The sequence below is a fragment of the Manis pentadactyla genome, chromosome 16 (assembly GCF_030020395.1).
Source record: "Manis pentadactyla isolate mManPen7 chromosome 16, mManPen7.hap1, whole genome shotgun sequence".
Classification (NCBI taxonomy): domain Eukaryota; kingdom Metazoa; phylum Chordata; class Mammalia; order Pholidota; family Manidae; genus Manis; species Manis pentadactyla.
Genome location: NC_080034.1, coordinates 29867421 through 29890416, shown reverse-complemented (window position 1 = coordinate 29890416; position 22996 = coordinate 29867421). Strand labels below are relative to the sequence as shown.

At 50.1% G+C, this 22996-nt stretch overlaps 2 protein-coding genes across 4 annotated transcripts; one reads left to right on the top strand and one right to left on the bottom strand.

Annotated features, from left to right (window-relative positions):
• Window positions 1-2071: 2071 nt before the first annotated feature.
• On the top strand, window positions 2072-21261 carry PPP2R5D (protein phosphatase 2 regulatory subunit B'delta). Of its 2 annotated transcripts, XM_036907254.2 has the most exons (16): window positions 2072-2229; window positions 6767-6844; window positions 15815-16031; window positions 16209-16408; window positions 16492-16602; window positions 16723-16815; window positions 17264-17394; window positions 17528-17587; window positions 17694-17802; window positions 18003-18056; window positions 18370-18540; window positions 18647-18774; window positions 19421-19522; window positions 19613-19685; window positions 19825-19941; window positions 20090-21261. In XM_036907254.2, exons 1-16 carry the CDS (start codon window positions 2203-2205, stop codon window positions 20225-20227), a joined length of 1809 nt encoding a protein of 602 aa, XP_036763149.2. In that variant the 5' UTR covers window positions 2072-2202; the 3' UTR covers window positions 20228-21261. The 2 variants fall into 2 exon arrangements, with proteins under 2 accessions (XP_036763149.2, XP_036763150.2); XM_036907255.2 differs by lacking the exon at window positions 18003-18056.
• Window positions 21151-22916, bottom strand: MEA1 (male-enhanced antigen 1). 2 transcript variants are annotated; one of them, XM_036907282.2, is made up of 4 exons: window positions 22762-22916; window positions 22024-22301; window positions 21833-21935; window positions 21151-21538 (listed from the first exon to the last, which is right to left on the bottom strand). In XM_036907282.2, exons 2-4 carry the CDS (start codon window positions 22288-22290, stop codon window positions 21387-21389), a joined length of 522 nt encoding a protein of 173 aa, XP_036763177.1. In that variant the 5' UTR covers window positions 22291-22301; window positions 22762-22916; the 3' UTR covers window positions 21151-21386. The 2 variants fall into 2 exon arrangements, with proteins under 2 accessions (XP_036763177.1, XP_036763178.1); XM_036907283.2 differs by lacking the exon at window positions 22762-22916 and adding an exon at window positions 22654-22757.
• Window positions 22917-22996: the final 80 nt, after the last annotated feature.

Genomic DNA, 22996 nt, shown 5'->3' with positions numbered 1-22996 from the left:
TTGTGCTTAGAATCAAGAGATTGGTTGGTGGCCATCTACTTTCCTTGGGCCTTGCATTCTCTTCCAGCTACTGCCCAATTTTCTCCTTTCCATCACAGCTGAGCATCTTGAGGCAGTCATTTACTTTGTACATTATGCCTTCCTGAAAATCTGAGCTGAATATTATTAGATTTGCATGTTAAAAGGTATTTCTATCACTAGAGAGAAGAAAATATTTTTTAAGCGTCTGATTATAGTTCCTGGAGGTACCTCTAGCCCTAGACCTGAAACTACCCAGTTCTACATCTTTAAAACAGCCTGCAAGAATATACTAGGTATCTGAATTCACATGGATGAAAATTCTCTCGATAATTCTATAGTATTATGTGGTTCTGTCCTCTGCCTTCCAGAGGGACAAAGGACTGGGAAGATAGTGGGGTGAGTCCAAAGAGGATATGCCTGCTTTACACAGTAGCAGGTGAACTCTAGGCCTCAGGACTATAGAGCCGCTTAAGAGCCTGGGAAAGGGTAATACATCTGGTATAGACACAAACATTTATCCACAAATAAACGTCATTTCCTCCCAGGCTCTTCCCCCAGCAAATAATGGTTGGCATGTAGTTTGTTTTGCACTACCTCGAAATTGTCCTTAGTCACTTAAAGCCAAATACCACTGTAAGAGAGCCAGCATACATTTATCGCTTTTACTTCTATCCCTTTTGCTTGCTCTTTAAGCCACTATAATCTTCCTTTCATTGCTCTGCAACTTTCCTGCAAAGATCACCCTGTAACCTCTTAACTGAAGAATAAAGGTGATGTTGCTTGATCTTTATCTTACTCAATCTTTCTCTGAAATCTAACACTATTGACCAATCCTCTTTTACTTCCTTTGCCATTGTGACACCAGTTTTCCTCCTACATCTTTGACGGCTTAACCGAAGTCATTCTCAGCTCCTCCCTTTCCCTTACCATCTTCCCTACAGTCCAATGAATCACCAAATCCTGTTGATTCTACACTTTTCCTAATCCCATTCTTCTCTTTGTCCGTAGCTACTGTTTTATGACATTGCTCTCCCTGGCAAGGAGTACAGACTTATTCTTGAGCTTTCTCCAGCTTTCCTATGTAGTCAGTTAATCTGCTACTGGAGCTGTCTTTCTGAAACATATTCCTCCAGCCATCTCTTAAATTTATGTAATTTATTACATTGTATCTTTTTATTTTTATTATTTTTTTAATTTTTTGCTATCATCTACAATTACATGAAGAACGCTATGTTTACCAGGCTCCCCCCTCACCAAGTCCCCCCCCAAACCCACTACATTGTATCTTAATAATCTGTTTGTACATGTCTGAATTTCACCAGCCTGCAAACGGTTGAGGGCAGGAACTGATTTTATCTATTAGGACACTGGCTTGGACAAGGCGGGGAATGTGGAATGTGTTTCCCTAGACACTCAACAATGAGGTGGCTTTTCCACTGCATTCACAAGTGCTCCAGTTTAACTGGTTCCCCAATCCCAGGTCACTTGTAGTGGGAACGGGGACCCTCTTTCCAAAGTTGCGACAAGCCGAGGATTCTCATCTCATCTCACCCAAGTCCTGGTTGCGAGGCTTCAATCCTCTTAAAAGCCCTGTCTAGGACTCGGATGCCCTCTAGGTCTCTTAGGAGCTCTCTCCATCAGTTTTGTTTATGAAATTAGTGTTCCGTTATCCTGATGAAGAATGGTACCCTTCATTTTAGGGCTTTTTTCCTTCAGTTGGGACTGGGCGGAGTACCAGAGTGGAGAAGAGGAAAGCCACTTGAGAAGGGAATGGGCTGCGAAGAATGGCCGAAGACGACGCACACCAGACGCTGGAGTGCCGCACTCCGTGCGAAGCTTAGGCTTCCCTTTACCTCCGCCTCCTTTGCTAAGCTCCACCCACTTGAGGGAGGAACCTCCAGTTCCAGCCAATTCTGGGAGGCGAACCCTGGCGGTTTGTACTCTTCTTTTCCAATAAGAAAAAAGGGAAGCGGCTTGGCTCCAATGACCAATCCGAGGAGGCGGCGCCCGGTTGTCAGGCAGGTTTGTAAGAGTTCGGGCCAATTGGAGGCGCAGACACCGCTAGACCCGGGCGCAGCGCGCAGGCGGTGGCGAAAAGACGCCGAGCGGGCCGAGTGCGGCCGAGCAAAGCCGGAGCCGGAGCGGGGCCGCAGGAGCCGGGCCGGGTCCGGACGGGCGGAGATGCCCTATAAACTGAAGAAGGAGAAGGTGAGCGAGGCCGTTTTCCATGCGCCTTCGCTTTGGGGCCTGAGCGGATCTCTGGGAGGGGCCTGAGCGAGGCCCGGGACAGCCCCAGATTGACCCTCCCGTCTGGCCCCCGCGCGGCTCCTGGGGCCAGCCCTCCGCCCCCGCTGCTGGTCGCACCCCTAGCCTGCGGGGCTGCTGGGAAAGCTCCCTCACCTTTCCGGGGGTGGAGTTCCCCTATGTACACCTCCCTCCCTTCTTCCCCCTACCTACTCCCAGCCCGGGGTGTCCTCCTCGCTCTAGATTTGGCCCACTCCCCTGCTTCCACCCCCCATCCCCCGCTCGTTTGCCCGTTTGGGACAGCCCCTCATCTCAGGCAGCACCTTCCTCCAGAGCTCCCCGCCCCCACGCAGCCCCTTCCCTCCCCGCCTGGGCTTGGGCCTGGGCCGCTTTCTCCACTGTCCCCTACTACCCCTTCTCCCTCCTTGCCAAGCTCCTTGACCTAGAACAGCTCTGCTTTCTCCTCCACCAAATCTGGCCTAGGCCCCTCCTTCTAGTTCTTCCTCCACACATAAACTTGTAAGCCAGGACTTAGCCCGTCCGTCTCTTGATGGAACCTCAGAACGTCAGTGCTGGAGGGGATCTCAGAGCATAATTAGTGTAATTTCTAGTGATACAGATGAGGAGACTGAGGCCCCAACAGGGGAAGGGACTTGGCCAAGGTCACACAACCTGCTGGAGGCCCAGCTGCAATATTGGTTCTCCTGATTTAAAGGCTTCCTCTGTAAAGTCCCCCCTTTTCCCCCGTCAGTCGACTCCCAGGTTCATCTTAAACCAACCACCTTTCCTAATCTGAGCAGGCTCTTCCCCTTGCTCCTAATCCTAGGATAACCTTTGCATTTTCCCTTTTGCACCAGTGCTGGATTTCCATCTTTCCTGGGCCACACTGTCTTCAAATGGGAATCCGTCCTCACTATCAGATTAATTTTCCCTCTTCCCCCACAAGCCAGCCACTGCTGGGCACCCTTGCCTTTGTCCTGGTGTTCAGATACAGGCTGTTTCTTGATGCTGCCTTCTTTCACATTCCTCTTCTACCTCCATACCACTTTCTCCTGTTCTTCATCTCTGCCTTTCTCTACCTTCTATTTCCTGCTGTTGCTGAGGTCTGACTCAGAGGTGTGGTTCCTTTGAGGTACAGACTTACAAGAGGATGCTAGGATACCAGTTCCAGCCTCCCCCAGCTTCTCCTCTCCAGAGGCTGGCCCCTTGTGGTGGGGGCTGGCTCTGGCCCGGTGTTCTGCTCACCCGCTTTATGACTCCAAAAGGTGTCTTGCTTTCATTTGCCCTCTGATTGGCTGGCGTGCTGGGCTGCCAACTCTGACTTTATCAATTAAATTCTTTATCCTGTGGCTTTTGGAGATTTGCCAGCCACTCCTGATTCTGGGTTGTCCCCATAACTGCCAAGGCCCAAGGTCCTGAGTGTAGGGTCGATGTTGGTGTGCTAGGCGTTCAGCCTCCTGGGGTGCTGAGCTGAGTGGGTCTGTGTGCCCCACAGATGCCCTGTGTCCTTAGAGGGTGGACATGCTTAGGTATTTTGGGCAGCTTAGCTGTACATGATGCACACACAAGTCAATCATCTCAGGGGCTGAGGGGTTCCTTTCAGGCATGAGGAGGGGCATGGAATTCAGAAGCAGCAAGTGAGGTTCCCCACCCATCTGTAGTTTTCAGTCTGATGGAGCAGATACCATCCCATCCACAAAAAGCCTTTCTCTACTAGATGATTGAGAAGAAGAAAAATTAACTAGACTTGGTAGGACCAGAGATGTAAGTATTTGGTTGGGAAAGAGTGTTGGTAGGATTGGGGTACATTGGGCCAGGCCTCCCTTGATCCCCTTTAATATTTAACTTTCTGCTTTTGATTTCCAATTGCATGTGGCCTTCCTCAATGGTGGACAAATCCTGAGGGGGAGGGAGGTGACAGTCTGACTGAGGGAGGTTTGCATGGATGGGCTGGGGGCAGAGGGGAGGGGTGGGTAGAGTCATTGTTCATCTACCACCTCTCCCCTTTCTCCACCTCTGCTCGTCCCAGTCCTGACCATCCTTCACAGCTTCCTCCCTGAAGCCTTCCCTGACCCTCAGTTGGGAGTGAGCTCCCACTCCTCCCCTGGATTTGCAGAACACTTGGTAGGTCACTTATGGGCCTCCTGTGTTCCCTTGGATTGGGATTAATTGTGGACAGGACTTGTCTTCCTCCTTGAGATAACTGAGCTCCGTGGCATCTCCGGCATTCAGTGGGCGCTCGGTAGATGGATTCTGAGGCAAGTTCCTTACGGGGATTTGCTTTTCTCCTCTCCCTCTTGTTTTGATATGAAACGTCTCTTTCAGGGACTTCAGTGAGGGGCCCCTGCTCCTCCCACATGCTTTTTGTTCATAATAGTAGTAATAAAATTGACTAACCTTAGGGTTTTCATGTGCCAGACACTGTGCTATAGGGAATTAGGTACTGTGGTTGTCATCACTTCATAGATGAGGAAACTGAGGCTCAGAGAGGCTAGTTAACTTGCCTGTGATTGTGTAGTTAGTAAGAGTCGGACCTGGCACACAGGGCTGGCTCTGAATCACAGTGCCAGGCAGGGCTCCACTGTGGTGTGTGCAGGTCACGTCTTCTGCAGGGCCCAGGGAACTGGGGTGGTGGGCCTGGTTCCCCTACACCCACACACACTCGCACAGCCAGGCAGCTGGGATCCCTCTTAGGCACATTCCCTGAGAGAGATGTCTGAGCGCTGGAGGGTGGTTGAAGGGATACAAAAAAGAACAAGGAGCTTGTGATCAAGTAGAGAGATGAGACATGCACGAAGATGGTCAGCCTTGTCCGAGAGGCCCATGTCTGGGTGTGTGCAGTCTCTCAGTGATGCCTGCCTGTATCCCCCTCATCCCTTTTGTCTCCACCCCAGCCCTGAGCCACTCCATGGCCCCTTGGCGAGGGGGCAGTGTGCCCAGCTTGGTCAGTTGGCCGTGGAGGAGTGCTCAGCCAAAGAAGGAGCTCCTTTCCCTGGTGCACCTGCCTGGAGCTGCTGGCACCTGGGAATGGCTTTCTTCCTTCCCACCCCCAGAAAGCCTCCCCCGCTGCATCTCACGCAGAGCTCTCTTCTTCCTGAAATCCTTTTGCCCCCATAGGCACAAATTACTTGATTTAACACTTCTCACTGAAGGGGCTCAGGTGCTATTGAGTGGCAGAATGTCAGAGCTGGAAGTGATTTCCAAGGTCCTCCAATCCAGTTGTCCTTTAAAGCTTGAATCCCTTCTGCAACATGCCTTAGAGGAGGCACGGAGGCACCCGTGCTTGGACACTCAGGGTTGGGGAGCTTGCAGCCTCACTAGGCACCTGGTTTCTGTGCACCTGGTCCAGGAGAAAATTCTTCCTTGTTTGGAGCCTCAGCCTGTCTTCTTGCCACTTCAGCTCATGGCTTTTGGGCCTCTGGATCCACATAGAACAACTTGTGTCTTTAGTCCACATGGCAGCCCTTCATTTATTTGTAAGGATCCCTCTCACTCCCCCACTGCCAGGACTCCTCCCTTCCTTTGTTAGCCATCCGGGTTCTGCAGCTGTTGCTCTCAGGACATGCTTTTGAATCCCAGTATGAATTACATTGCTCCCAAAGAAAACCTAGGATTTGTCTTTGTTCCTCCAAAAGTCTGATGCTCACACCTGAAGCAGATCCTCCAGAATGGCCTCATCAGTGCCAGGGACAGGGGTGCGTCTGTTCCCCAGTGCCTAGCGCTCCACGCAGGTCTGTTAACTGGACAGAAGGTCACGTGAGCTGCTGTGGCAACTACAGCACATGGATGATTTGTGTTGAGTTTGCTGTTAGATCTAAATCCCCAAGTCGTTTTCACATTTTCCCCATCCTGTCCCTGTGCAGTTGCTTTTTTTGGCTCAAAGCATAGGAAGAGCTGCTGGGCAGGCCAGGGCTCTGAGCCAGTGGCCAGGTTCCTGAGGGAGACTTCAGACTGGTGTTCTCTCTTCGTAGCTGTTTGGGGCCTTACCTGTCCTGTCCCTGTCCTTGTCCCACAAGGCGTTCTTGGGACAGTTCCTATACCTGTAACCATCTCTGGGCCCCACTGATTATGCCAGTAGCACCTTCTAGTTTGGGTCCTGTTTGCAACATACAAAAAATGCCTTTTTTTGTATTTGATTTTTCCGTAAGACTCCTTTCTTGGTCGTTCCTTGGTAGACACCCTCCCAGACTCTTAACTCACACACTGGCCTTGTGACATAATAGAGCATTATCATGCTTAATTATTGTGTTGGTGATATCTAAACCCAATACCAGATTCTAAACTCCTTGGAGGGACTAAAGCCCACTTCGTTGTACCCCAACCCCTCTCCCCCTGGGCTAGGTACATGGTAGGTGCTTTGTGGTTCTGACTGACTGACTGATTGATTCAGCAGTCAAGGGACCTAAGGGGCCTTTGATAATTACAGCAGCAAAGACCTAAGGGGCCTAGACAAGATCTCTTCATGGCATCTGCTAACTCTACCTCCATCTTCTGCCTGCAGGAGCCCCCCAAGCTTGCCAAAGGCATGGCCAAGCCTAGCAGCTCGGGCAAGGATGGTGGAGGCGAGAGTACAGAGGAGGTAAGGACAGGGGCATAGCCCTAGTTATGTGCAGGCACCAGCTCTAGCTGCTTGATAGCTAGTGGGGTGAGGGATCCCAGCAGGTCGGAAGCTCTCAGGGCAGAAGGGAAAGAGGCTTCCACAGCCTGGGAGGAACCTGGACAGCCCCCCGGACTGCCCTCAGGCAGACTTCCCTTTGGCTGGTATAGACCAAATAAGCTCCCCAGCAACTCCTGTAAGGTCATTTCTCTGCTGACTTTGAGTGTTTTCCTTTAGGGCAGAAAGCTAGGGGTCCTGGGTCTTGGGGAGAAGGGTTCTTCTCAGTAGGGTGGTGGGTGGTTTCAGCATGGGTAGGGCAGGGGGTAGGGTGTGGCTGGTGTCCCTGCATCAGGCAGGCCTGGCCCACTGCCCTTGGTCCTGATCAAATGGGAGCTGCTGAAGGACAGTCGTGAGCAGAGGTCAGTGCAGCTTGGCTCTCTAGGGCTGTAAAGCAATAAATGGCAAGCAGAGAGAGCACTGGAGGGTGGAGGGACTTAAGTCCCGAATATGTCTGTGGAAGTTTGGGAGCGACCCTGTGAACATGTTGAGCAAGCCCCTGTATAACCCGGAAGCTGGTGATCCTTGCTGTCTCTGCCTCCTCCCTCCTGTTGTAGCCTACTCCTGGGGATGGAGGAGAACAGGAGACAGCGCTCTAATTATGGGCAGGTCTTGGGGGTTTGGGAGAGGGAGAAATCAGTTAACAAGTATGTAGGATTAACTCTGCATGTAGATTTTTCTAGGTCCTTCTGGTCCCAACTACCTCTAAAGAGATCCAGGCACTTTTCACACCTGTGACCACTGTTTGAGGCCTCCCTTGAGTAGCTGGGGAGAAGCAGGGTAGGTTTCCCCATTTTACAGGATGGAAGTTGAGGGCCACAAAAGATAAATCCCTCCTTCCCCTCCATGTACAGGATAGTCGGCACTTGCCTCTCGGACGGTCCTTATCACCTAGTGGTGTTAACTGTTCAGTGTGTGTTTCTCCCCACCAGACAACTCTGGGGAAGGAGCTGGGCATCGCTCGGCGACGCTTCTTCCCCACACCGTGTGCTGTGCACTTGGTTCTTAGTAAAGCTTCGGTAACTGCTTCTGAGCAGCACTGCCTCTGGGCTCCATCCCCTTCAGGAGTGATGACATCTGTGGAACCCACAGGGAAGATAGTTGGGAGCTGGCACCTGACATTCAAAGCAGCAAGGAACAGGACTTAAAGGGACAGAAAGGAATAGTTACAAGGCTGCTCTCACCTTTTGTCGAACTAACTCCTACTTGTTAGTCACTAGATAGATTGGATGTCATGCTCTGAAAACAGCCTTCCTTGACCACCCACCCACATCCCCAGGACATACCTGGTCAGGGCTCCTGCTCTTTGCTATTCTGGCACCCAGTACCGCTGCCCGGCAGCACTTAACTGCAGTTAAACAATTCCGCGTGAATTCATTGTGATCACTTGTCCGCTGTGTTAGCACACAGGTTCCGTGAGGCTCCCCTTTGAAGGACCTGTCACACCAGAGGTGCTAGTATTTGAATGCATTAGTAAGTGAATGAGCAAACCAGTCAACTTCAGATAAGTTCTGGGAGGAACCTTAGAGTCTCACTTCTCATATGTGAGAAAACAAAGCTTCAAACAAGTTAAGAAATATGCTGAGACCAACTGCTAGGATTTCCTCATTGCCTTTCTGGACAAATCTGTTAAAGGCAGTGAGTCGATATCAAGCCCTTTAGAAAAGGAGAGTTGTGAGTTCACCTTGGGCTCTGTTTGGTGAAATGTTGCTCAGGGCTCACCTGTATGAGGCATCTGCAGGAATTCTGCTCCATGATTTTCTAGGAAGGTACCCGTGTGGCCACAGGCAGAGGGATGGTGGAAAAGTTGGGAATCAGGCTGTGAGGCCCAGGGCATCAAAAGCTGTTGGGTGCAGTTCTTTTTCTATTCTAGAATTTGGGGGTTTTCCAGCCAAATTTACTTATGTCATGCACTTGCCAGACCCTTTCCAATACATTCTAATAATTAGAGCAGCCAACATTTATTGTGCAGTTACTTGTTTATTAGTTTCCTTGGGCTGCTATAACAAATTACTGGGTGGCTTAAAATAACAGAAATTTAGTCTCTCATAGGTCTGGGGGCCAGTAGTCTGAACGAAGGCATCAGCTGGGAGAAAGAAAAAAAACATCAGCTGGCCACGGCCTCTCACATTCTAGGGGAAAATCCATTCCATGCCTCTCTACTGGTGGCTTCCAACCATCATGGGTGTTCCCTGACTTACAGATGCATCACTCCTGTCTCTACCTCTGTCTTCACGTGGCATTCTTACTGTGTGTCTCTATGTCCCTGTGTCCAAATTTCCCTCTTACAAGGATACCAGTCATATTGGATGTAGGGCCCACCTATTTTGAACACATCTGCAAAGAGTTATTTCCAAATAAGGTCATGTTCACATGTATTGGGTTGATGTGAATTTTGAGGGGACACTGGTCAACCCAGTACACTCTGTCCCAGGCACTGTGCTTAGAACTTTGTGTGCATTTAGTTTTTTAATCACATTTAATCTTCACAACACTCCCTTGAGGTCATTCTGTTATTGTCATCCCCATTTTACAGAATGTTAAATAGCAGTGTTAAATAACTTTTAGTCAGTGAGTAAACAGAGCTGGAATTCAACCCAGGTCTGTGTGGCTTCAGAGCCAGTTCTCCTGTGTTCTTAATGACATGATACACTGGCTCTGAGTTGCTAGAAGAGCATCTGAGAAGGAAAGTTGCCTGGAGAGGCAATGTCAGACTCACGGTGACCTGGTGCTTGCAGACGAGGGGCTCTCCTGGTCTGTCTTTGAAGAAAGCCGTTCATTGCTGGGGACTCTTCTGTGTGCTGTGTGTCCTGCCCTGCATTTTGGGAGTGGGGAGAGAGGGAGGAAGATATTATTCTGGTTTCCCCCGCTTCAGCCTGTCCTCCCTGTAGCCAGAGTTGTTACCCTGAAACATTTTTGGTCTTATCAGTCCTTTGTTGGCATCTCACTGCTTACAAGTTAAAATGGGCTCTTCTGAGCCAGCCCCACCCATTCTTCCAGCCCAGCCCGCATGCCGTCTGGTTTCTTGCCTCACTGGACTTCTATCTTTGGCTACAACGAGCCCTTTTATGACTCAGGGCGCTTCTGGATACGATTCCACTGGCCTGGACTGCTTTATTTTTCTTCTGTCTACTAAACTCATGTTTTTCCTTTAAGAGCCAAATTGAAAGTCACCTCTTTCAGAATGTCTTCCCTGATTCTTCAGGTAGAGTTTGTGTTCCCATATCTTGGTGGCACTCAGTTTTGGCATGTCACTTGTCCTAATGGCTGCTTGAGTGTCTGTCTCGCCCACTGGACTGAGCTCTTTGAGGGCAAGGGCCGAGTCTTGCTCACCTTTTAATATGTAAGGCTTAGCATGATGTTTATGGAATGAAGGAAGGGGGAGAGAATTCAACACAGCTTGACAGAGCTCTAGATGTCAGCATAGAAGAGACTGCCTCTGTGATTTGGGGAGTTTTAAAGTAAAACGATCTCTATTTGGCTAGTCAAGTCAATATGCAAAAGCTGTGCATTCATTGTTGCATTTTCCATTGTTTTATCTTTCATTTTTCTCTTACAATAACTTCTATACAGTGCTTAGTATGTATTTCTGTCTCCTGCTTCACATTTAAATATTTGTTAATTACTGATGGTGGGGGGCTGCACTGGGACTGTGCTGGACCACAGTCAGCTGAGAGGGGCATTGTAGTTGCAGTGTGAGTGTGGCCCGGCAATTCAAGGTGCCACCTGATCGCTCAAGACCTGAGCCTAGGTAAAGTCTTGGGGTTTGGATCCTGTTAGCAGTGGGAGGAGAAGGTGCTTCAGGCACAGGAGGTGCCACTGCAGAGCCTTAGAAGTTGGAGGGCAGGTCGGCCGGGCCGCCATGGTCAGTGTGCACCCATGCCCTGAGGGTCACGGAAGGTTCTCCAGGGGACTCGCCTGCCCCCCTGCCTCCAGCCCCAGGTCCATAGCGAAGTTAAGAGCTGGAGCTTTTAGGGAAAAGGGTTGACCATGCAGTGAGTGGCTGGCATCCCCCTGCCTCCCTGCTGACAAGCATGTTTCCTGTGGAGGGTGGCCCGAGCAGGGGGTGTCTCCCAGTGCTGGGCACGGGGCTTTGCCGGCTGGATCAGCTGCCTCTCAGAGGCTTCTTGCGTCTGCGGTCTGGCAACCAGAGGTCCGTGTAAAACCAGGGTGGCCCAGTGGGGTGGAGGCGAGCAGGCTGAGCCTGCTCAGGAACACTCTCCCACCACCCAGCCTTCAGAAATGCAGTCCTAGTGGGGAAAGGAACTTACTTAGGCATCAACTTGTCGGTGGTTTTTTTGTTTGTTTGTTTGTTTTTTTTAATTTTTAAGTCAGCTTTATTGAGATGTAATTTATAAAGTATGAAATACACCCATTTAAATTTTGTAGTTAAATGAGTTTTGACAAATGTATATATACAGTCATGTAACACCATCACCACCAAGATACCGACATTTTACTCACCCCCAAAATCCTCCTGTTCGCCTCTGTATTCACTCCTCCTTCCCCACCCAGACCTCTGGCAATCACGGATCTGTTTTCCTTCGTTAAAATTGTGACTTTTCTATAATTTCATATGAATGGGATCATACAGTATGTAGGTTTTTAAATCTGGATTATGTCAGCAGCATAATGCATTTGAGGTTCATCTATGTTGTCATAAGTACTAGTAAAATTGCTGTAATAGTACTGCATGGTATAGCTATGCCACCATTTGTTTATCAGTTCACCCAGTGATGAACATTTGAGTTGTTTCCAGCTTTTGGCTATTATGGATAAAACTGCCAGGATATTTGTGGACATATTTCTAGTCATATGGTGAGGATATATCTAATTTTTTTTTTTTTTGAGAGGGCATCTCTCATATTTATTGATCAAATGGTTGTTAACAACAATAAAATTCTGTACAGGGGACTCAATGCACAATCATTAATAAACCCCAAGCCTAATTCTCAACAGTCTCCAATCTTCTGAAGCATAACGAACAAGTTCTTACATGGTGAACAAGTTCTTACATAGTGAATAAGTTCTTACATGGTGAACAGTGCAAGGGCAGTCATATCACAGAAGCTTTTGGTTTTGATCACGCATCATGAACTATAAACAGTCAAGTCAGATATGATTATTCATTTGATTTTTATACTTGATTTATATGTGAAACTCACATTTCTCCCTTATTTTTTTATTTATTTTATTTTTTAAAATAAAATGCTGAAGTGGTAGGTAGATGCAAGATAAAGGTAGAAAACATAATTTAGTGCTGTAAGGGCAAGTGTAGATGATCAGGTCTGTGCCTATAGACTAAGTATTAATCCAAGCTAGACAAGGGCAATAAAACATCCACGGATGCAGAAGATTTCTCTCAAAACGGGGGATGAGGTTCTAAGCCTCACCTCTGTTGATCCCCAGTTTCTCACCTGATGGCCCCCCTGCAACTGTGCCTGTCTTAGGTTGTTCCTCCCTTGAGGAATTTTACCCGTCTCTGGCTAACCAGCCATCTTCCGGGGCCATACAGGGAAATGTAAAGTTGGTGAGTAAGACAAGCAATATTCTTTGAAAAGGTTAGCTTTTTACTTCTTTGCAGATTTATGCCCCGTGGCTTCTATGCCCAGCATTTGTCTTGAGGTATCTTTACCACTTGGAAGAATTATGATACTCGGTAATTTTCAAAATGAGGCACGAATTCTACTAAAGGGCTGTAATTAGGAGGGAAGAAAAGCTATAGAAGTAACAGACCGAAGAAAACATGGGAAGATTGATTATTTCTTTGACATAACTTCTTGTCGGTGGTTTTTTAAACTTGATTTTTAGTTATGCAGCCCTCTGTTCTCTTGACATCCTACTTGGAGAATGGTTGGGAAACCACTGGTCTAGTTCAGCCTCCTCCTGTTAGCAGAGGAAATTGAGGCCTTGCATCTCCCTTTGTGGGAAAAATGCCTCCTTTCTCTGGATGTCGCCTCAAGTCTGGGGTGCAGGGTGTGTTGTGTGTCTTACCTGGGAGGACGGGAGAGATGTGTTCTTCCTAAGCTGCCACGGAGCCCCTCACTCTGGCATCGCTCATCTGTCTCCTTCCCACTCTGCTCCCGACACTGCACAGGGCTCCGTTATGAGGGTTCCCGGATTGGGACAGGAAGGGGCTGGGCTTGACGCGGGCAACCAACCAACCACTTGTTAAATGCCTGTTAGGTGTCGGTGCTGAGGGACCATGAAGGGGGGCAAAGCAGGAGCCTGGCTTTCAAGGTGCTTGCTGTCTGTCTAGTTGGACACGTGAACAGGCCAAGCAAGAGGTGTCACTGGAGGTGATCCCAGAGCCACTGGAACAGACAAATAGCGCCAGGTGGTTGGGGGCGGGGTGTAGACACCTGAGGGTTGGAATGATCTAAGAAGGCATTTTGGAAGAGGGTAGGACTTAAGCTGGGTCTTGAAAGATTCAATGAGTACTTGAGCTCCCCCATTTTAAAACAAGGAGGATAATGGACTCGGAGGAATATTTAAGGTGGGCTAGTTTCAGGAATTTCCAGGGATTCCTGAACAGATGCATTCCTAAAACCCAGGGATGGAAAGTAATTATTAATAATGATGATAATAGAAGACATTGCTTATAAAACAGTCTTCTGTGCCATATACTGTTCACTTAAATCCTTATTATAACCCTATGAGGTAGGGTACTGTTGTCATCCCCTTTGTACAGATGAGGAAACTGAGGCAAGAGAGACTATGGCTTTCTGGAGTTTACTCAGCTAGTAAGTGACAGCTAGGAGTCAGACCCAGGCAGTCTGCCTCCAGTCTGTGTTCTTCACCACTAAACTCTACAGATAAGGCCTGAAGCAGGGGAGGATCTGATGCACACCAAGCTCTGGCCCCCAACCTTCTGCCTCTCTCCCTGTCCCCAACCAAGGTGCGATCCATCTACCATATGCAGGAAGAGAAACTCCAGACTCCAGGTGCCTGCCCTGTCTAACTAAAACCACACTGGCTCAGTGCTGGTCATGGCAGGAGAGGTGTGTGATGGCTGCTCTTGTCCCACTTCGTGGCATTCCCCTGGTCAGATTGGTGTCTGGGGCTGTCATTTCATGCGGAGGAGAGGGCCAGATGGCCAGAGCCGTAATGAACTACATGGACCCACAGGCCTGCCCAAGGCTGGTCCAGCGTTTCCCTCCTCTCCTCCGATCCCCAGATAGGGCACAAGCTTGACATAATTGTTTCTATTAAAAATTGAGAGCATACAAAGGATAACATTTCTGTCTTCCTCCTACCCCCTATCCAGGAGGATCTCAGATCCACCCATTGTAGTGATAAGGGTTAAGAGTGTGGTGGGGGTGCTGGAGAGGTGGGGATGGTGAGTAGGAGGGCAGGTTAGCTTTTTCTGTGGTGTGGGTGCCCAGCTGGACATGTCCTCAGCACTCTCACCCTATGGCAGTCTCTGACTGGGGGCAAGGGCTGGCCTGTGGCTCGGTCTCTTCCATTCCTAACAAGCAGTTACCTGAGCAGCACCTGTGGGGGGGTAGCCCTGCAAACGCCTGTGTATAGGCTTCTGGAAATGGGCTTTATGGGGCACTGACATCCATGTCTGGGAGGAAGTAAAGAGATAGCTTAAAAAAGTTAGCAGTATTTCTCCCACTATAAAAGCAAGTGTCAACTTACAGAAAATTTAGAAAAATAGAAAAAGTCTCCTATTATTCTGCTACTGTGGGAGATGGTCATGAGCTCAATGGTGGAGTTGCTCTTTTCTGATCTGGGTTTTGGATTCTGTGCATGTGTTGAAATGTGGGTGAGCTCGTTTTGCATGTATAGTTTTGTATTATCCTTATTTAACTTAGCATGGGAAGCAATTTTCTGTCATTAGTTTTAGGCTTTTTGTTTTAAATTTCTATCAACATGACACCATGGTAAATTGTTCAGAAAGTCATACAGCACACTTGGGCTTGTGATGAGAAGCCCAGCTCATGCCCCATCCCCTCTTCTGTTGCTCTCTGGCATCCGCCCCTCCTTCCTTAGAGAGTGACGTCTATACTTCCAAAATAAGATTGTTTTACTGCCTTTTTTTCATTTAGTTTTTAAGCTTTAGGTAATATCTACTGACTTCCTACTGTGGAAAATTAAGGCCTCAGTATCTTGTATCTCCATACAGACATTTCCCTCCTCCAAAAGTATTTAATACCAATTTTGGGTAAATTACTTTGTGTAAATATTTTTCACAGCTGAGCCATGTCTGATTACATTTTGTACATAGTTTTCATAAACATAATTTTAACTCCATGATTTTCCATTTATTATTTGCTGTTATAAATAAGGCTGTAAAAAGTGCACACAGAGCCTTTTTTTTATATTTAGGATTTTTCTTAAGCTATGTATTGAGTAAATTCCAGAGATAAGGGAATGAATTTCTTTTAACTGAAGAATGTCACACATTCAGTAAAGTGGTAAAATATGAGTATCTTAGAGTACAGCTCAGTGAATTTTTATGTTTGTTTACACTATGAACCACCTTGGAGATCCAGTCAAGATACAGTGTTTCCATTACTCAATTTCTGCATGCCCCTTCTCAGTCAATTCCTGCACCCCCCAACCCCTGCCCCAGCAAGATAGCCACTTTGCTGACTTCTGTCATCATCAGTCCATCAGTTAGTTTTGCCTGTTTGTGAACTAGAATGAATATTTTGAAAGTTCTTAACCAGTGAGCATCATTTTGGGAGACACAACTGTTGACCACTCCCTTCCAGGGATAACCCTTAGTGATGTCTGACCCTGCCCTTAGCTCCTTCGGGGCAGGAGACAGCTGCTTACTGTCCAGGCCTGTCTGGGCATAAATGGACGTGGGGTGGGGGTGGCCTAGGCCTGGTGTGGGAGGCATATCTTGGGGAGTGGACTTCACTGAATTGCTTGTTTGACTAGGCCCAGCCCCAGCCCCAGTCGCAGCCTCAGCCCCAGCCCCAGCCTCAACCACCACCATCCAACAAGCGTCCCAGCAACAGCACGCCGCCCCCCACCCAGCTCAGCAAAATCAAGTATTCAGGGGGCCCCCAGATTGTCAAGAAGGAGCGACGGCAGAGCTCCTCCCGCTTCAACCTCAGCAAGAACCGGGAGCTACAGAAGCTTCCAGCACTGAAAGGTACTTGGTGCCTTAAGGGGGAGGCACACCAGGCCTAGGGGCACTGGGCGTTGGTGCAGTGAGTTTTGGGGGAATGTAGGACTGGGGGTGGCAGGATGGGTGGGGGAAGCCCATGAACGACTGGGGGGTGGCAGTGAGGTACTAGGGAGGAAGACCTGACTGTGGCCCACCCCTCAGATTCTCCAACCCAGGAGCGGGAGGAGCTGTTTATCCAGAAACTACGCCAGTGCTGTGTCCTCTTTGACTTTGTGTCAGATCCACTCAGTGACCTCAAATTCAAGGAGGTGAAGCGGGCAGGACTCAATGAAATGGTGGAGTACATCACCCATAGCCGCGATGTTGTCACTGAGGCCATTTACCCAGAGGCTGTCACCATGGTGGGCACAAGGCAAGGGGAGAGTGGGCAGGGGCAGGGGCTCGGGAGAGGCCCGGCTGGTGCTCTCACCTGGTGCTCCCTCAGTTTTCAGTGAACCTCTTTCGGACACTGCCACCTTCCTCAAATCCCACTGGGGCTGAGTTTGACCCAGAGGAAGACGAGCCCACCCTGGAAGCTGCATGGCCTCATCTCCAGGTACCGGGGCAAGGAGGAGGGCTGGCCCTGGCTGCGGCACATGAGCCACCCTGACACCCAAAGCAGGGGTATCGCCCGATCCTTGGGGAATACCCGAATGGATGCTTCTTCCCCCCACAGCTCGTGTACGAGTTTTTCTTACGTTTCCTTGAGTCTCCGGATTTCCAGCCAAACATAGCCAAGAAGTACATTGACCAGAAGTTTGTCCTTGCTGTGAGTCCCTGAAGTTCCTCTTCCTCCCTCCTTCCAGGCCACGAACTCTAGCCCTACCACCCTCACTCCAGGCCCAGGGCTCTTTCTCTGCTGAGTATATTGTACATGTGTATTGAATGTATTCAGTACATATAATTGAATGCATTGAATGAATGTTGTCTGGCACAAAGGGACTATACAAACAAACTTCCTCTGCTCTTGAGAAGCTTCCAGCACAATCAAAGGAAATAAAAAGCAACATGGTTACCTTTACCCAGTGAGGTTGCAAAAATATATACCCTTACCTCACCTTGGGAAAAACAGTATACTAGAAGCACCCTGCTTTCCAGACACTTGTCCCCACCCCCCCCTCCAGGGAACCTCTGGGCTTCCCCTGGTGAGGCTCCTACATCGGGAGCCCTCCCTGGCTCCTGCCTCACTTGCCACCTTTTCTCCTGCCTACTCGCAGCTCCTGGACCTGTTTGACAGTGAGGACCCTCGAGAGCGGGACTTCCTTAAGACCATCTTGCACCGTATCTATGGCAAGTTTTTGGGGCTCCGGGCTTATATCCGTAGGCAGATCAACCACATCTTCTACAGGTGAGGCCAGGAGCCAGGCTTAGGAGCAAAGCAAGGCCCCGTTAAAGTGGCATGGGGGAAGGGATGCGGGGGGAAGCTCTGCAGAATACTGAGGGACGTGAGGGGTTGTCAAGATAGCTTTTTCTTCCCTCAGGTTCATCTATGAGACAGAACATCACAACGGGATTGCCGAGCTCCTAGAGATCCTGGGCAGGTGAGAGGTGGGGTGGGGGTACATGTGCCTGAAATAGGTCAGGGGTATTGGCGCACTGAGCTTGGGCCTGGCTCTTTGGTCCTAACAAACCTCTCTTAACTCCTAGCATCATCAACGGTTTTGCCTTGCCCCTTAAGGAAGAGCACAAGATGTTCCTCATCCGTGTCCTCCTTCCCCTTCACAAGGTCAAGTCCCTCAGTGTCTACCACCCTCAGGTGAGCCGCCTTCCTCCTGGTGATCCCTGACTGGCAGCAGAGGGAGGGAGGGAGGTATTCCAGCTGGGTCGGGGGTGCAGAGGGAGCAGGCGGGAGAATTCCTCTCTACACTTCCTCTTCCTGTCTGGGGTCTTGCTTCTCTTGCTGACCTGAGACTTGGGCCCTGCACCTCACCTCCTTTCTGCCGCAACCTTTTGCAGCTGGCATACTGTGTGGTACAATTCCTGGAGAAGGAGAGCAGCCTCACTGAGCCGGTAATTCCCCTTCTGGGCCGCAGGGTCCGCCTCTTCCTTCCTGTCAGCAGCACTTGCCAGTCTGTACCTATCGAGCAGCACCATAAGCAGTGCTCAGGAGGGATGTGGCCCAGCAGATGACGTGGTTTCCTCCCTGAAGGAGAAGTAAAACCTATATTCACCTAGGAAACAATCCAAGCCAGAGAAACACGTGCAGCTAGCTGAAGTCACCCACACTGTGCCCACCAGGGTTGGGGAGAGAGGGCAGGAAAACTTCCTGGAGAACCAGGCAGGTTTGTGACAATTTTATCTTCATGTCATCATCTTCTCACAGGTAATTGTAGGACTTCTCAAATTCTGGCCGAAGACCCACAGCCCCAAGGAAGTGATGTTCCTGAATGAGCTGGAGGAGATTCTGGATGTCATTGAACCTTCAGAGTTCAGCAAAGTGATGGAACCACTCTTCCGTCAGCTTGCCAAGTGTGTCTCCAGCCCCCATTTCCAGGTGAGACCCAGCCCCAGCATATCCCAGCCGCTGCCTCTGAGAAGCTTGAGGAGGGTCTTCAGCAAGGGGAGCCATATTCCCACTGAGTTACTCCTGTCCTCACCAGGTGGCAGAGCGTGCTCTCTATTACTGGAACAATGAGTACATCATGAGCCTGATAAGTGACAACGCCGCCCGAGTCCTCCCCATCATGTTCCCTGCACTCTACAGGAACTCCAAGAGCCACTGGAACAAGTAGGGGGCCGGGCCTGGCCTGGGTGGTGGGGCTCTGGTTTTGGAAGCTGTGAGGGTGTGGAAGAACTAAAGAGCCAATGGTCTCATCTGGTCACTCAGCAAGGGGGCAGGTGCCCAGTGCATTGCTAGGACCTTGAGGGACTGATTGGGGAGGAAAGGTACCTCTGTGAGAGATCTCTGTGATGCAGTGATCCAGTGGCCTGTAACACATCTCTTGCAGTCAGATACTCTTAGCTTTGGAGATGTGATTTGTTGCTGTGAGAATCCCATGTGTTCTTCAGTATGTGTTGAATCCCAGTGTTGTAAAAAAGCTTTCTTGCTAAAAGCAAGTGCACTGTGGTGCAGATGTGTCCACCATGCTGTTGGGAGGCTCCTAGTGTGGGCTAGAAAATGGGAAGTAGTGGGAAGAAGGTAGGTCTTAGAGCACAAGGTTGGGGGGAAAGATGGACAAATGGGCCAATATTTGTGAAGATGCTGAGAGGCAATCTTAAGTCATGTTATTTGGCCAGAGATGAGTTTACACTGTACAGAGGTTTGTGAAATGGTAGTAGTAAATGAGAATACCTCCTTGGAGAGAGCAAATTAGGGTCCTGGCACTAAGGGCAGGCCCTGGCCTCTTATACCTCATCTTTCTTGCTGGTGGTAGGACGATCCATGGACTGATCTATAATGCGCTCAAGTTGTTTATGGAGATGAATCAGAAGCTCTTTGACGACTGCACACAACAATACAAGGCAGAGAAACAGAAGTGAGTCTCTACGGTGGGCTTTCATGTTCTCCCACCAGCCTCCTTTGCTTCTTTCTCAAGAACAACCGCAAACTACCTCTGCTTTCTTAGGGGCCGGTTCCGAATGAAGGAAAGAGAAGAGATGTGGCAAAAGATTGAGGAGCTGGCCCGACTTAATCCCCAGGTGAGTTTTTTCTGCCACTGCCCTAAATTGAGGTGCCCACCTTGGGCTGGAGGATGGTTTTTTGAAGAATATGAAGCAAATAGGTCCTTGAACTTCTGAAGTGGCCTTCAGCCTTGCCCATGCCTCCTTTCCTTCTCAGTATCCCATGTTCCGAGCCCCCCCACCGCTGCCTCCTGTGTACTCGATGGAGACAGAGACCCCCACAGCAGAGGACATCCAGCTGCTGAAGCGGACAGTGGAGACAGAGGCTGTGCAGGTGGGAGGGCACAAAGCAGGGGACGTGCAGAAGTAAAAGCTGGAAGGGAGAGGAGACAGGAGCCACAGAGCCGAGGAGTAAGGGGAGGGAACAGTGGAATTTATTGTGAATTGGTCCTGTTTCTCACCTTCTCCATATTCACACATAGATGCTAAAGGACATCAAGAAGGAGAAAGTGCTGCTTCGGAGGAAGTCGGAGCTGCCCCAGGACGTGTATACCATCAAGGCTCTGGAGGCCCACAAGCGGGCGGAAGAGTTCCTAACTGCCAGCCAGGAGGCGCTCTGACCCCCTCACCTTCCCACCACAGGGCCACAGCCCACTCAGTCCTGGGACACTGCCCCAACCCTCCACCCTCTGCTCCCCACTGGCAGACTTGGGGCAAAGCAGGGCCTCTCTAGCTACTCTAGGGAGGGGATGTGGCACTTGAAGCAGGGACACCCAGAGTGGTTCCTCTTCTCCCCAAAATGTGTTCATGCCTCCCTGTGGCTAGTACAGACAGGCTGAGCATCTCCATGCTCAGACAACGTGGGGATGGATGCCTGTCCCCTCTGCTCCTAACCCCACAGCTATCTGAGGCTGCTCTGAAAAGTCATACAGGAATACGTATATACTCCTCTCCCCTTCCCTTCATCTTCCTTTGAACTCCAGCTGTCTTTCCTTCTCTCCCTCCCTTGCAGAAGCATATAGGGAGCAGTGGGAGATTATTTTCACCAAAGTTAAGTCAAGCCCCATTGGCACCTGGAGTGAGCAGCAGCTGGAGGGGAGCCAACCCCCAACAGCACAATAGGCCCCCAGCCCCAGCACTGTGCAGGCTCACGGGGTTGAATTATTTCCTCTTGCCCCTTGCCTGACCAAGACAAGGTAGGAGGTCAAAAGAACACAGGCTATGGACAATAGGTGATGAACATAGGGCCCAGATGGACCAAGAGGAGAGGGTGAATGAACACCCTGCCTGTGCCCCACCTTTGGTGAGCAGCAGTCCTGGGACTACAGACATGGAAGGGACCACCCTGGGACTGACTGCTGTCCCCAAAGCTAGAGGAAGCAGGGAGCAGTGCCCCAAGCATGGCTCCCCCAACACCTATTTATTTCCTTGTCTGCGTTGATGCTAGGCAGGCCCTCCTTGTCCCTTTCAGACACCTTGGAGCAGCAAGGGGCTGAGGACAGCTGGACCCAGGTTACAGGGGCACAGGCAGTGCAGCTCTGGCTGTGTACATAGGGTGCTTTATTGTGCTCACAGAATGATACATGCTAAGGTGGGTTGGGCTTGGGCAGATGTCCCAATATGTACAGAACTGAATAAAGTGGGTCTCTGAGAAGTCTGAATTGCCTTGATGTAGAAAGGGAGATGGGAGGATGACATGGACATTACAACCAGGGATATGTTCAATTCTATGCTAGTTCTGGCATGGAATGCTGGGAGATAAGGCAGCTCTCAGGGTGGTCACTTCCACGCTGGGGTCCCCTGCCGGGCTTGGAGTGCCTTCTGTACCACATCTTCCCACTGGGCGTCTGATATCTCCCGAGCCCAGGCAGGAACGCCTGGTGCAGGCAGGCTTACCCCAGCCATTGTCCTTTTCACCAGCTCTACATGTTCTGAAATCAAGTGAGGAACAGTTAGGACATAAGAGAACAGTGGGACCGGCTCCCCTCTCTATTTCTTGAATTAACCCAGAACCCTTTGGCTAGTAAGGTCACCAAATCCATCCGGTTATTTCTAGGCACGCCTGTCCATCCTCCAAGTCTAGTAGAACAGCATTTCACCTAGATTCTGAAGCCTGCAAAATCTTAGATTACAAACTTTTAGGAACAGGGTGTTCCTCTGCCACTTTACTATTTCTGACCAGTCTCTTTCTTCCATAATTATTCCAGAATGAATGATTTTTTAACCTGGGTCCATGGGAATAGAGCTGTGGTTGCTCAATGCTGTAGCTCCCGCCTCATCTTCGTCTTCACTCTCTAATGGTGGGTCTGGCAAATGAAGCCCCAGCGCCTGCAGAGTCAGAGAGAACACAATTTAGGGCCAGCCCTTTGGGGACCCCAGCTTCACCTGCTCAGGAACAATGCCTCTCCCACCATACCTGGATCCGATCCTGGATATCAGCAACTACATCTCCATCCCCCACTGGTGCCAGCTCCACCTCCTCTTGTTCAGGATCTTGATTCAGGGGCTGGTAAGAGTAGCCAGCTGGGCCTACCCCCGTATCTTCCTGCTCTTCCTCAGGTTCCTCACTGCTCCAATCCCCAGTGCCTTCTGTGGGGCCCTGTTGCTGCCCTAGTTCCTCAGTCTCATTGGGGAAGATTCGCTCAGGGCCCATGGTGTCTCCCCCTAGAACTACTGCTGCCATCCGGACAAGGGCTGAATAGGGGGACAGGAAAATTGGGGTCGAATGAAGTTAGGTCCGCCTTCAGCCCCTTATCCACTCACCTGTGGTCTCCTAAGTCCACAAAACATTTAAATGCTCCCAAGCTTCCAGCACCCCACCCTCTCTGGGCTCTCCACCTTTTAAGTCGTCTCTTATCTCGAACCGAGGCCCACCCACCTTGCTCCGGCAAATTCTTAATAGCAGGCCACGCCACCTCCCCAAAGACACCCTTCCATAATTTCACCCTCCCCCACCCCGCACTTGGTAACTCCGGGTCGCCAAGCTCCCCTAAACAGGGTGTAGTCGCCCCCTTCCACATTCTCAAAGGGTTGCCCTCTGTACCACCTGATAAACGCCCTTCAGGCCCCAGGGGCTGTCCTCAAATGGCCCCAGCTGCGTCGTCCCCCACCCGCCCCCACCGTCTCTCGGCGCCGGTGTTTGCGCGCGCCTCACCAGCTCGGAGCCCGGAGTCAAACCCGAACGTTCACTTCCGGCGGGGCAGGACGTGCTGGAGCGCCTAGTCCTCAAGCCCCGCCCCGTGCTCATGATTCGCACTAACGGAAACGAGGAGTCCGGCCCTTGCTCCACCTCCGCCATCCTCTGTCCAGACAACGGACTACATTACCCAGTGACCCCTACGGTTTTTTTGGGGGGGAAACGACACATCTGCACATGCGCACAATCTCAA

Coding starts and splice junctions, on each gene's coding strand:
- PPP2R5D (XM_036907254.2), top strand. CDS start 2,203: ATGCCCTATAAACTGAAGAAGGAGAAG. Junction 17,588..17,693: donor CTCCTAGAGATCCTGGGCAG/GTGAGAGGTGGG, acceptor CTTAACTCCTAG/CATCATCAACGGTTTTGCCT. Junction 18,775..19,420: donor TCCAAGAGCCACTGGAACAA/GTAGGGGGCCGG, acceptor TGCTGGTGGTAG/GACGATCCATGGACTGATCT.
- MEA1 (XM_036907282.2), bottom strand. CDS start 22,290: ATGGCAGCAGTAGTTCTAGGGGGAGACACCATGGGCCCTGAGCGAATC. Junction 21,936..22,023: donor ATATCCAGGATCGGATCCAG/GTATGGTGGGAG, acceptor CTGACTCTGCAG/GCGCTGGGGCTTCATTTGCC. Junction 21,539..21,832: donor CTCTATTCCCATGGACCCAG/GTTAAAAAATCA, acceptor ACTTGATTTCAG/AACATGTAGAGCTGGTGAAA.